General features: G+C 36.6%; 1 protein-coding gene across 4 annotated transcripts in view; it reads left to right on the top strand.

Annotated features, from left to right (window-relative positions):
* The window catches only part of LOC109426211 (uncharacterized), a 445,168-nt gene that overhangs the window by 38,340 nt on the left and 393,930 nt on the right, over positions 1-12,898 (top strand). For 2 of the 4 annotated variants that reach the window (XM_062860008.1, XM_062860012.1), the window contains exon 1: positions 5,156-5,937. In XM_062860008.1, coding sequence (XP_062715992.1) covers positions 5,341-5,937 — 597 coding nt within the window. In that variant the 5' untranslated portion in view covers positions 5,156-5,340. Of the gene's footprint in view, positions 1-5,154; positions 5,938-12,898 lie in introns of those variants that run through there. The other 2 variants (XM_062860009.1, XM_062860011.1) reach the window with 2 other exon arrangements.

Raw genomic sequence — 12,898 nt, forward strand, 5'->3', positions numbered from 1 at the left:
AATCTGATTTCGTTTTCAAAAATACTAAATTGAATTTGAGGGTTTTTCAGGAATCCACTTACGATTTTACCAATTTTCATCATGGTTCAAGCCCAATACCCCAGAAAGCATTCCAAAAGAAATCTCAATACGAGCTTTTGTTGGAATCATTGGAAGAATTCCTACTGGAATCACTGAACGAAATTATGCAATGGAATTAATGGAGAAATAATTACAGGAACAGTTCGTGAAAAATTCCTAGGAAATTTCTAGGAAAAAGTACTAAGAAGAATTTCAGAAGGAATTCCTGAAAAAGTTTCATAAGAAATCTCTGAAAGATTTTTTTTAGAAACATGTTGCAAAGAGTATATTTGGAAATTGTTGATATTTTTCGGTGATTATAAACACACTGAAACACGATTTATGACGTTTCGGCCTACTGTCATTCAGCCATCATCAGATCTTTATGAAAACATCACTGGGGAAATTTTTGAAGGAATCCATGGAAGCCCTTCACAATAAACCTTTGAAGAAATTATCAGATTTTCTAACGGCTTTTGAGTCGTCGGGATGACAGCGAAGCATGCTGGTCGGTCGGATGGTTTCACGCCATCAAAAAGCGTCATCGTCGTCGTTGATCGGTCTGTGTGTTCGTTTGTGTCTTCAACCTAAAGAAATTTAGTTCCATTTGTGCGATCCGATCGTCGGGGTGCGTGTGATTTAGGAAGCAAAGTGGAAACGCCGCTTTTTTCAATCTGGTCGGCCGTGTCGTCTCCGTCATCGATTTGATTGTGCACATCGTCGTATCCGCGTGTAATGTGATTTCGGATACAAAGCCAGTTAATGGAAGATGCTGCACTACATAAGCACTGGACACATGAATGGATATTTATCGGTGAGCTCGTTTCATTCTATCGTAATAATTATTAATCAATAATAATAAAAAATTATGCTGTTTTTTATGTATTTACCTAACAAATATTGAAAAGTTCGTCACGTCATGTTTCGGCGCTAATTTCCAATGCACTTCTTGTTGATAGTAAATATTTTTCTTTCATTTTTTTTTTGTATTTACACAATATGCAATTTGAATGGTTCGGCATCTTCGGTGTCGACATGCGTAATATTTGATTCAAAATGAATACGCGCTTTGATTTAAATAGGCTGCATGAATCACATTACTTACCAAAGTGAATCCACTAACAAAAACCCCTTCCCGTGACAATCGTGGAGAAGATGAGGTGATCTCGGTCTCTAGTAGCAACGTACGTCACAATAACAATCCTTCCCTTCCTCGATGACCGCAAGGACGTGGCCGGCGCCGTTATTGACTTAATAAAGCTTGGAATTCTCGAAAATGCACATTGAGAGCGGTAGCTACTTCCAAGCTCCGTTTGTTGGTTCCTTGTGCAATTTTGATTGTTCTGGTCAATCACGGAGTAGCAACTACGAATTGTACGGTCATCTATGCTCATGCTCATGCTCATGCTCATTATCAGATTTTCTAACGGCTTTTCTAAGGAATTTCCCAATTTCTTATTGAAGTGTGAGATTTTTTTTCTATTTCCAATTTAAAGAATTTGCATTACACATCTTAGCCAACATGGCTATTATAAACTACTATATTTCCTAAAAAATCTCTAGAAATCAAGGTTTTCCGAGAAGTTGCTTGAGGTATTTCTTCAGGATGTTTTTGAGAAATTCTTCCTGGAGTTCTTCAAGAATTTCTCTGAGGTTTCTCCGGATATTCTTTCAGAGATTCATTCAAAAGCAGTTCCCGAGATTTCACCAAGAGTTATACTTAAGATTATTTCGAAAATTCCATCAGGGTGTCTTTCAGAATATAAAGCTGTGATAATGTCTTAAATTCCTTTGAGGAGATATTTTTATCTCCAGAGACTTCATCAGAGTTTTAAGAGCTGCTTCAGGAATTTCAGCCTTCAATAGTTCTTTCATGGAGTTTTTTTTTTCAAAAATTAAAAAAAATATTTACGAATCCTGCCTTTATATTCTCCCAAAAGTTTCTCCAAAACTTCTCAAGGAAATTTTCACAGTTATTTCTGCGGAAATTTCTACAACCATTATTTTTAGAAATTGTTCTTGCGGTTCCACTAGAATTGTCTCCTGGGATGTCTTGAGAGATCTATGCTAAGTTTGTTGAGATATTCCTTCAGGGATTAAAATTATTAAATAAATTCTTTAAAAAACCATGTAGATTTTTTTTTACAGAAATCCCTGGAGGTTTGTCTCTTTTAATAATAAAAAAACTCCTGGATATAACTTTGGAAACTCCCAAATGAAATTCTTGAAAATGTTTCGGAGGAATTCTTGGACAACAATTCCTGAAGCAATTTCTGAAGTCTGAAGTCTGTTGATGAATTCCTATGATTATACTTCGGAAAATGTCTGAAGAAACACCGTAAGATACCCCTGAATATTCAGAGAAAAATCATGAGTAATTCATGGAGGACAGGCCCGTGCACAGAAATGCCGCCAAGGGAGGGGTTTTTCCTAATTTCAGCAAAAGGCAGAAGAGTGCCTAGTGTATGGAACTTTGGTTATGGGGGGGGGGGTGTCTAACCCCCACCCCCTTCTTTGTGCACGGGCTTGATGGAGGAACTATGTAAGTAATTCCAGGGAAAAAATACTCTGAAATTTTTGTGGTATCCCTGAAAACATCTTTAGAGGCTTTTTTTTAAAGAAATCTTTCAAAACGTGTGTGCAGTAATTTCAGACAAAAGTACTTGAAGAAATCCCTCAATTAATGTCTGTGGTACTCCTCCCAGAAGGATTTTCTCCTAGAGATACCTCTGAACTTCCGTAACTCTTTGAAATGACGTGAGCAACATTGAAAATTTGGAAAATATTTGATTATTATGCATCAAAATCATGATCATTTCTAAAATGTTCCTCCAAAGCTGCTAATTAACGACTAGATCTGGATTTTTTGCGGGTATATCACAGCGTAACAATTTTACTAGTAATATACCCAAAATGCCGAGAATTGTAAGCGATTACCTCACATTACAGATTAACGATAGTGAAGAAAGTTCAGAACCACTTCTTAAGGGATTTGTATACAAAAAATCCCAAACTGCTACTTGGAAAAATTTCTGACGGTAATTCTGCAGAAACAATAAAAAAGAGAATTACTTTACAAATAAAAATAAGCTTTTTTCAATGGAATCTTCTTAATAAATAAAACTGAAAGAATTGGAGAGCCTTGAAAAATTCTACGGAAAAGATTCTGGAGTTAGTTACGCAGGAATCGTTTAGAGAATCTTTGAAAATCTGAAGGAAATTCTAATTAATTTCAAAGCAAAGTCTGCAGATATACCGAAAGGAAATATTGGAGAAACCCCTAAAGCAATGTTTCCCAAACTTTTAGGAGGTATCGCCCCCTTATAGCTTCCAAAAAATATTTTCGCTCCCCTAGGTTAGGTTTTATTTTGTCTATAGCAGAAAGCTGAAACAATGCTTTGCTTAAGCCTATAAAAGAGCTACTGTGGAAAAGCTAGTAGTCGCTTCAGTGCAACTAAATCTTTGTCACTCTTATTTTCATTAAATTGTTTTATAAATGCGTTGCTTTTCCGCAATTCCGCAAAAAATATAGTTGAAATCGTGTTTGTGCCTACTTTTCAAACCGTTGTTATTTCAGCATTGATCAATAGAAATAGAACGGACTGTGAACTCCTATGAACACTCGATATACCCAACCAAATATTTTATCATTGTTTTGCAACAACTGAGAGTCAATGTTTGGTCCCAAGTATCAAATAAAACTGGTGGAAAATTTGGAAACAATTACAAAAATATGGTTTGTGAAAAAGTGCAACTCAGAAAAATATCGGTGTGTTGCCGAGGGCTGAAAATTTCGATAATCATGAAAAATAATAATAATAAATATCGGTGTATTTTCTAATGTTGTTACTTTTCTCCAATTACAAATCCAGATCCAAACCAATGAGTTCCTTATAAATTTGAATACTTCCTGTGTTTCAAAAAAAAATATGAGATAAGTAAATATGCAGCATGCATGGCTAGATTTGAACGGAATTTCACGCAGATGTTTGGAATGTTTTCAAATTAACTTCCAGTAAAGTTTGGAATTCCTCCGAGAAGCTTCTCTGAAATATTTTCAAATACTGTGTGTGGCGTTTTATGTAAACACTGTGTTACGAATTTCATCAGAAAAGTGTTTTGATGTTCGTCTGAACCTCATGCTTTTGCTTGAAAATTCCATGAATAATTCCGCCTACGTGTTGAAACGCAATTTTGCTCATCAATTCGCGAAAAAAACTTTGTTCTTTTCATAATTTTGACAAAAACTGATCACGATTCACGAATGTTCGTTTCCTTCAGAAATATGTGTGGCAGTCATTTTTTTCTAGCAATTTTGCCAAAGAGTCCACATAAATACCAATAATTCTGTAAAATAAGTCGATGTTTAAGTTTAATAGTAATAGCATTTTTTATTATTCTAGACAAATATTGAACTGTAAACTTGACGGGAATTTTTATGATTCAGTTGGTATTTTCGACTTGTAATTCAATACTATTGATGTTTTCCAATCATTGAAAAATCGCCCCCCTTGTTAGTATTTTCGCCCCCCAATTTTGATTTCTCAAATTTTCGCCCCCCTGGGCCTGATTTTCGCCCCCAGGGGGGCGATTTCGCCCACTTTGGGAATCACTGCCCTAAAGGAATTGCCAGAAAAATCTCTTGAGATTCCTAAATAAATGCCCAACAAAATCCATGAATAAATGGAGTAATACCTGAAGGAACCTCTGGATAAATTCAAATAATAATTTCTGGAAAAGATTCTTGGAAAACTTCTGAATCTTTGAAGGAAAGTCCTAGAGGAATTTCTGCAAGAATTTTCAAATCTTTGTTAAAAAATTCACCTGGATTTGCATCCTTTGATGAATCGTTTGTAGGTACTCCTCGAGAGACCCCTTTAGAAATGCATAGACGAATTTGTTGAAGAAATTTCGCAGAAATTCCAAAGATAATCAAGTATGACCTAATAAGACAGCTATATTTGATTTTTCCTACAGTTTTGCTAAACACATTGTAAGTGTGCACAAACATCTTTACTGTTTATATCTATCGAAAATGTCTCCCTGTTCAATAAATTGATTTTGCCTATACTTAAATTTGAACATACCCTCGTTTCCCCTTGTATCAAATAAGCTCTCAGTAATTTCAGCTTCTAACATGAAAACTTACACGCCATTAAACACATCGTTTTAATCCCTGCAATTCAATTGCTTTTTGTTCCTTCTTTCAGATCACCAACCCTCTAATCCAGAGTCCTGGTAACTGGTAACGATGCTCGTCCCGGATTAGGGCGCATCGAAATGGAAACCATTGAAAGTCTGTTGCTGCAGTCAACCTCCCCCAATAGCAGTTCATCCTCCCTTGCCGTCACCTTCAACCCCGTCACCAATTTCGATGACCTTATCAAGGATCATCACCCCCACGTGCTAGCCCCGCTTCAGCCCACCAAATACGACACAACTCCCGATGGGAACAGCAGCAACCCCCAAAACCCAACCAAAGCTGCCATCGATTTCATTCCGCCACTGCCAGCCAGCAGTATCGGTGGTGCTAGCAAGCAGCCACCTGTTATCGTTGGGGTTGCAGTGAAGCGAACTCTTCGGACATCCGAAGAGCAGCAGCCGCCACCTTCCTCGCAAGATGCATGGCCCGGCGGAAGCATGGGAGAGACCCTGGAGCGGTGGCACAGTGACATCTTTGATTGTCATCCTTCTCCCTCGGCAGCGAAGGTGACGACGGCGGATGGTGATTGTAACAACAACGGCAGCCGCCATGGGAATCAGACCCAGATTGGGGCGATGATGGAGCACGACGACAACGATGTGGGCGATTTGATCGATTTCAGTGCGGAGATTGAGCCGGCTCCGGCTGTGGCCCTCGTGGGTGCTTCTTCTCAGGTGAGATTTTATCTCTATTTGAATGTTTGATGAGTTGTGTATTGATTGCAGCAGATATGTACACACATATGTATGTATGCATTAGCAAGGACTGTTGAAATTATAAAACGAACAAGTGTGCAATGCTGTATACAAAAAAAGCGTAGCTCGATTTTGTCAAACCTTGCTTTGCTCATAAGTATAGTTTTGTAACCGATCATGAACATAATTAATTTGATTTTTAATAGGTTATGTAACTTCATAGAAATAAGGGAACTTATTGAGAAATGGCAATTGTTTGATTACTGAAAACTAATAACTTAAAAATTGGCAGTAAAATTGTTTTAAATTACCTCAAAATTGGTACCGTAAGCCGAGGTCAAATTGATTTTTTCTGTTGAAATCGATCAGACGTTTTTTCGCTAGATAAAGCATACTTTAAATGATTTTCTTACAAATGTCGTATAGTATCAGATTTCAACAGCATGATATTTGCAAGGAAACTACAGTGGGGACCCAATTTTATCAGCCCCCGATTTTGTCAGCTTTTTTTTAAAGTTGATTTTTCATTCAGCATTTCAATGTTATACAGGTCGGACTCGATTATCCGGGGGTTCAATTAACCGGGGGCTCGATTATCCGGGGCTCGATTATCCGGAAAAAATGGCTCGATTATCCGGGGACCAAATGTTTTTTCGTTTCGTTTGCACAATTTAAGATGGCAATAAGTCAAAAGATGTAGCAAATGTCAAATACAATACCCATAAATCAGATTCAGCCTATTTGAGAATTATTTTTGTTATGCAGATTTTTCAGCTAAATTTTCATTCTCAATAAATATGATTATAATCATGCCAGCGTTTGAGTGTAAGGTCTATAACATCATACAAGCTTGCTTCTATGTTTATCAAACTGTTTTGATTGATAAATCTTAAAAATAAAATATAAAAAGTTTGGCTCGATTATCCGGAAATTCGATTATCCGGGGAGATTGTTTTTCGAAGTCACCCGGATAATCGAGTCCGACCTGTAATCAATATTGATGCAGTTGATGTCTTAAGACGTCATAGAAAAAATACGCAATGAACAAAGCTCGTGTAACTTTTGAAAACGGTTGACTTTTTTTTTGGCAAACATACACATTTATGCCATTTTAGTACCCAACCCTAGCCAATGTGTCAAACCAATTTTGTTTTAAATTGCTAAAAGATTCCAGCACTCTATCTTCTTGGCGTAAAGTTCTAACTGTGACACAGCCTGCTCCTCAGCTTAGTATGTTATGATAACTTTCACATTTTTTAACTGAGATCCCCCACAGCCAATGTTTGTTTTGCATACGAATATTGTATGGTAGTCATGAAGATATTTTATACACAAGGAAGCTAAGGAAATGCTGAGTATGAAATGATTCTGGACTAATCGGGAATCAAACTCACCACTCTCAGCATGGTTTTGCTGATTGCACGTGCACATCGGCTATATGGGATTTAAGGCTATTCTTAATTACCTCTGGAACAGAACAAACAATAAACGCTGCCTGTTGTTGTGATTACAAGTCAACCAATTTACCTTTTCTTTCCGGCATCTCTGGGATTCCTCCAGGTTTACTTGTAAGGATTGCTCCAGATATTTATTGTGAGATTTGTGTTGTAGATTTTCTGCTTGGATTGCTTCCAGAGATGCTGTCTAAATTCTTCCAGGGATTTATCAATTAGAATCCCTTAAGGAATTCGAGGTGGGTTTTCCCCAGAAATTGTTGCTGCGATTCCTATAAGAATTTTTGCTTGGTATCTTGTAAGTATTTTTGCTGGTGTTTCTCCAAGAATTCCGCCGGAAGTTTTTAAAGGAATTCTTTCGGGAATTTTATAACGATTAATTCAGATATGTTTCTTTAAGATTTGTCCAAGAATTCCTACTGTGATTTATCCAGAAGCTTTTCTTGGGATTCGTTCAGAATTCCTAAAAAAATGCCGGTATTCCTGCAGAACTTTTTCCAAAAAATTTTACATGTACTCCTACAGAGATGTATCCAGGGGTAATTTCTCCAGGATTTCTCCAAGGATTTCTCCAATAATTCTTCCTATACAATTGCTACGCGGATTTATCCAGGAATTTTCCTAACGATTTTTTTTCTGCTAGGAATTCTCCATACATATCTGCATTGACAGTCCAAGAACGAAGAAGTTCTGCTGGAGTTCCTCCAGCCTTGGAGCCATCCTACTGATGAATAAATCTAGCGATTTTCCTACCGATTTTTTCAATAATTCCTCTTAGGATTCCTTCAGGGATCCTTCTAGACATTTCTTAAAATGTTCCTGTATTAATGCCTTCATAAAAATGAAATATAAAATGATTTCACTATGATTCCTCTGTTAGATTTCCCAATTGGGCATCCTTCATGGATTTCTCGGGGATCCCTCTTGAGAATTTTCCAGGGTTACCTCTTGGTATTCCTATACGAAAATCTCTTGGTTTTGCTTCTGAAATTCCTTTAGAAAATCTTGTTGGAAATTCTCAACATATTGCTTCTGCGATTTCTCCTTAAACTGCTCCAGATATTTTCCCAGTCCTTTTTTGAGGAATTCCTCCATGGATTTTTCGAGCAGACTTCTTCAAAGATTGCAATAGGGATTCCTTCAACGACTTTTCAGAAAATGTTCCAGAAATCCATCCAGGGATGTCTCTAGGGATTTCTACGGAGATTGCAGTAAGGATTCTTTCAGAAATTACTTAAGCGATTTATTCGGAGTTCCTGTAAAGGTTTTTGCAGAAACTATAAGACATTCCCGAAGGAATCTTGTATGAGGGTTACGTTCCGTAATTCCCCGGGTGATTTCTCCAGATATTTTGGAGATTAGGCTCTTGCAATTAAAGTGGAAACGTAGCCAATTTGGGCAGTATCAGTATCTATAATGTCAATCGGATAATGTTTCATTTTCATTCGTTGACAGCTAAAGTTACTTCTGTGGACCAGAATTGCTGTAAGTTAGGAGAAGGCTGTGTCCCAGTAGGGATGTTATGGCAAGAAGAAAAATAAATGAAAGATCTAATGGTTCTGCTGTAAAAAGCAGTGAATGTGAACTTTACCAAATTCCACTTTTTTCTGTGACCTCAACACCCATTATTTTTTGTTACCAGCGCCAAACCCCCCCCCCCCCCGAAAAAAAAGAAGACCGAAACGCGTCACGCAAACAATGCTGTTTTTTAAGCCTCTAATACCCATTCTTTTATTTTGATAGATACCTTTTTGTCATTAAAAATCGATTTAAACATGTTTTGGAAGATGATTTTTTTTAATTCTTGATTTTGTGAATTTTGGTTGTTGATTTTTTTTACATCCCCACACTTTTATGTTTTTCTTGGAAGCATATTTGGGATACGGATTTTTTGAGACGAAAACATTTGGAGATTTTTTGATTATTGTAGAAATATTTTTATTTTTAATTTTTTTTTTCATGGGAAATTATATTTTCCGTGTAATTGCCAGATCGACATCCAGCATAGTTTCGAGCAAGACCTTACCCTGTTGTTTCGTGAACAGCTTTACCATTCCACGGCCTAAGCATTGAAATGATCCGCTGTTCTGAGTTCTCATTCTTCATTCTACGCTCACTCCAATCGTCTTCAGTTCACAAGCCAAAAGACTCACTCGTCCTACTTCATTTGAAGTTATGATATGTACCGTGTTCATAATCATAGTCTTAATTTCGTTGTCGAAAGGATTGTTCGTTTTTCTTCTTTTTTTTTGTTGTAATTGAAATGTTCAGCTTGCTTCAATATCGCGCTGGTGGAACCTAGGAAAAATTGACGGGATACTGCATTTCGTATTTAGCCACTGGATGCCAGAACAGACACTGTTTGAGCAGCACCTTTTTAGTGGACAGACGCTGGGCGAGCACCCCTTCAATCTAGCTGAAGTCAGAAGGACAATTGTGCCCAGGTTTCACTACCAGCAAATCACATAGCTTCGGCCATCGATTGACCCGGGGAAGCCTGAAGTAACAACTTGTGAGGACCAGAGCTATGTTAGACGCTTTCCTCATCGACTCACCGTTTTGCAGTCTCCCCTTCAAAAAGTACTTCCGCGAATCTACAGGAACTCGGTCACTGAAGATCACTGAAGGACTTTCTAAAGAAATGTCTGTTGATTGTCTGAAAGAATCCCTTGGAAAAACTCCTGGTGATATACTTTTTTGTATCTGTATTAACGAGATTTTTAACCCTGGGCTAGTTCATCTCGGGACCCACGCTTTACTTCCCTTCCGAAGACATTTTGTGAGTTTGTCGGGAGTGGGATTCGATCCCAGGTCCTCGGCGTGATAGTCAAGTGTTTTAACCATCCAACCAGATCCGCTCCGTGATATACTTTTGATGATTCCTAGAAGTAACGTTTGAAAATGTTTTGAAGTGATTCCTGGACAAAAGTTCCTGAAACAATTTCTGAATTTATCTCTGGAGGATTTCCTGGAGTAATGTTTGGAGGAACAAAAGTTCCGAGTTACCCCACTCTTCTTCCCCCCACAATATCGTTGCTAGTGGTATCGGCATGTTTTGGCCAAAAAAATAGTTGCCTCCACCTGCTGCTTCATGAGTTATCAAATACCCAAGTAACACAGAAAACATCTCTTAAAATCAAAATTTCTAAAGATGTATTACAACAGTGATATAAGTGAATCGGAGAACATGAAGTGTAAAAATTAGGCTTTAATAATGTTAGCCGACGACAAACAGTTAAAAAAATAGTACGGACTGCGTCTAGTATTAAATGTGTACATTTCACAAAGATTTAACATTAATAGAACATCATACATATCAATTATAAAAGCAACACTGCTTCATTTGTTGTTTGTCGTTATGAATTTTTCGAAAAGTATTGAACATCTTCAAATCATATTACACACATATTGGATGTTGATTCCCAAATACAGTAGATAAATTAAACATGGATTGCTGCGAAACTGCCATGATTTATAGTTTTGTCGGCAACAGTCAGAAAGGCCCCTAATGTAGACTAGATTCAGATATGGAATCATGTTGGCTGACCTTTTTGCAGGTTTCCAAAGATCATAGAAACAGACAAGTTTGATGATGAATTTGGTGACGCAATCCGTCGGGTCTCTTGTACAGTTTGATTCACAAACTATTCCGGACGTCACTAAGCTCTCATTTGCGGGAAGTCCACTCGACACTAGCTCGTCCAAATCGAATATCAATTAATATAGTATTCAGCCGCTAATATCCGAAAACGACTGTCTAGATACAAGAAAATAATCGAAAAATAGAGAGAACATTCCGACTACTTGTGACAATGTTTACTGTTTACTTTTTCTATGTGACAGATGCAGCTCTGCTAAAGCAAGTTGTGATTAAGTTATATCAACGGTTTAATTATGACCGAAAAGCATGATTAAAGCTTGGCCAAACGTTTGTTGAAAACATGTTATTTGAACGTTTGATAAACGTTCGCATGATTCAACCGATGTTTTTTCGCATTGCATTTGTTTTTCTTAAAAAATATCATCCCCATCTACAGTACCTGTCAAAAGTATGTGTACATAAACGGAAACATGCAACACATTATTATTCCGATTGATGATCAATTTATGAAAATAAATAGAATGTAATTCAGAATACAATAATCTCAGGTAAATCATAAACAAAAATAAATCCTTGGCTCAAAAATAATTGTTATTTTGATTTGGATAACTGTTAATAGTTGTTTGAGCAGTACTGTAACCTTCATGTCGAAAATCGGCCATATTGTTTCATATTCTCGATTCATTAAGCTTGCAAAACAGCTCAATTTGGTTGACTTTTCTTATGATTTTTAATGACATTCAGCGGCGCTTAAATTATAAGCGAGTAAAATCATTCATTACACCATAAATTTTGAAGCGCATGTAAATCAGCGCTACCACAAATGAGAATACATAATCCATTTCCTCACTATCTATTAAGGTATTAACTTTACAATCAATGACTTCATAACATTTTCAAGTTACATATTTACATAGCTCAAAATTCCAAATGTATTTTTTTAAGTTTATTTGTTGTTTTTTGTCAATTTCATGCTACATAGTTACGGATCTCTACTTTTGTAAGCTGTCTATCAGTAATATCACTTTCGTATAGCTTAGTTCCAACAAGAGCAAATGATATGTGATAGGGTATTGGTTCCCTCATTAAGCATGTGGCTCCCATTTTCATCCCACGAAAAACAAAGGATTGAAGCGCTGTTGGTTTTGTTTCTTATTTTTGTATTTTTTGTTAGAAGTGAGCACCCATGAAAACAAAAAGAACGGAGTCAATCGGTGCCGTAATCGCTTGTTTTCGAATAGGATGAAAATGGGAGCATGAGATTACTGATGGCACACATACCCTACAAATGTTTTCTGCAAGTTATATCACTATATAAATATTTGATTCGAACTAATTTATGTGACTGCTTTATAAATGTTATTTGCAAATTCTATTACTGATAAAGAATTTGATATATGATTGACAGCTGGATGATATGTACTACAAGTGTATTGGGATGCATCTTATATTACATGCAAGATGTTCTATAAGCCGCCATTTTTTGTGCTGTTTTGATTATATAAGAGTACCAATTTAGGTAAATAATTCAAGGAAAATGCACCGCGTTTTGTATGAATGGTGAAATTTAAACTATTATATAACATGCTGTGTTACTTGGGTAAATTGCAAATCGCCTTTTCTTAAACCTCTAATTTCCGTAAGTTATTGTTATGGAATAATCTTTTTTTTTTATATTTTTGCTAACCTAACGTTCGATTTTTTTACTTGAACATATTGATCAAAATCGATTTTTTCGACTTTTTTTTATTAAAAGGCACCCTTTAACTGTGCCTCTCGTGTGAATTTTAGAGTTTAAGTGTCTTCTCGAGCAGAAGGGAATAACAACAGCATAAGGACCTGTGTTATTTGGGTAAAATAACTGAATAATAGAATCGATTACTTC

Source organism: Aedes albopictus, chromosome 3 (genome assembly GCF_035046485.1).
Source record: "Aedes albopictus strain Foshan chromosome 3, AalbF5, whole genome shotgun sequence".
In the NCBI taxonomy this organism is placed as follows: Eukaryota; Metazoa; Arthropoda; class Insecta; order Diptera; family Culicidae; genus Aedes; species Aedes albopictus.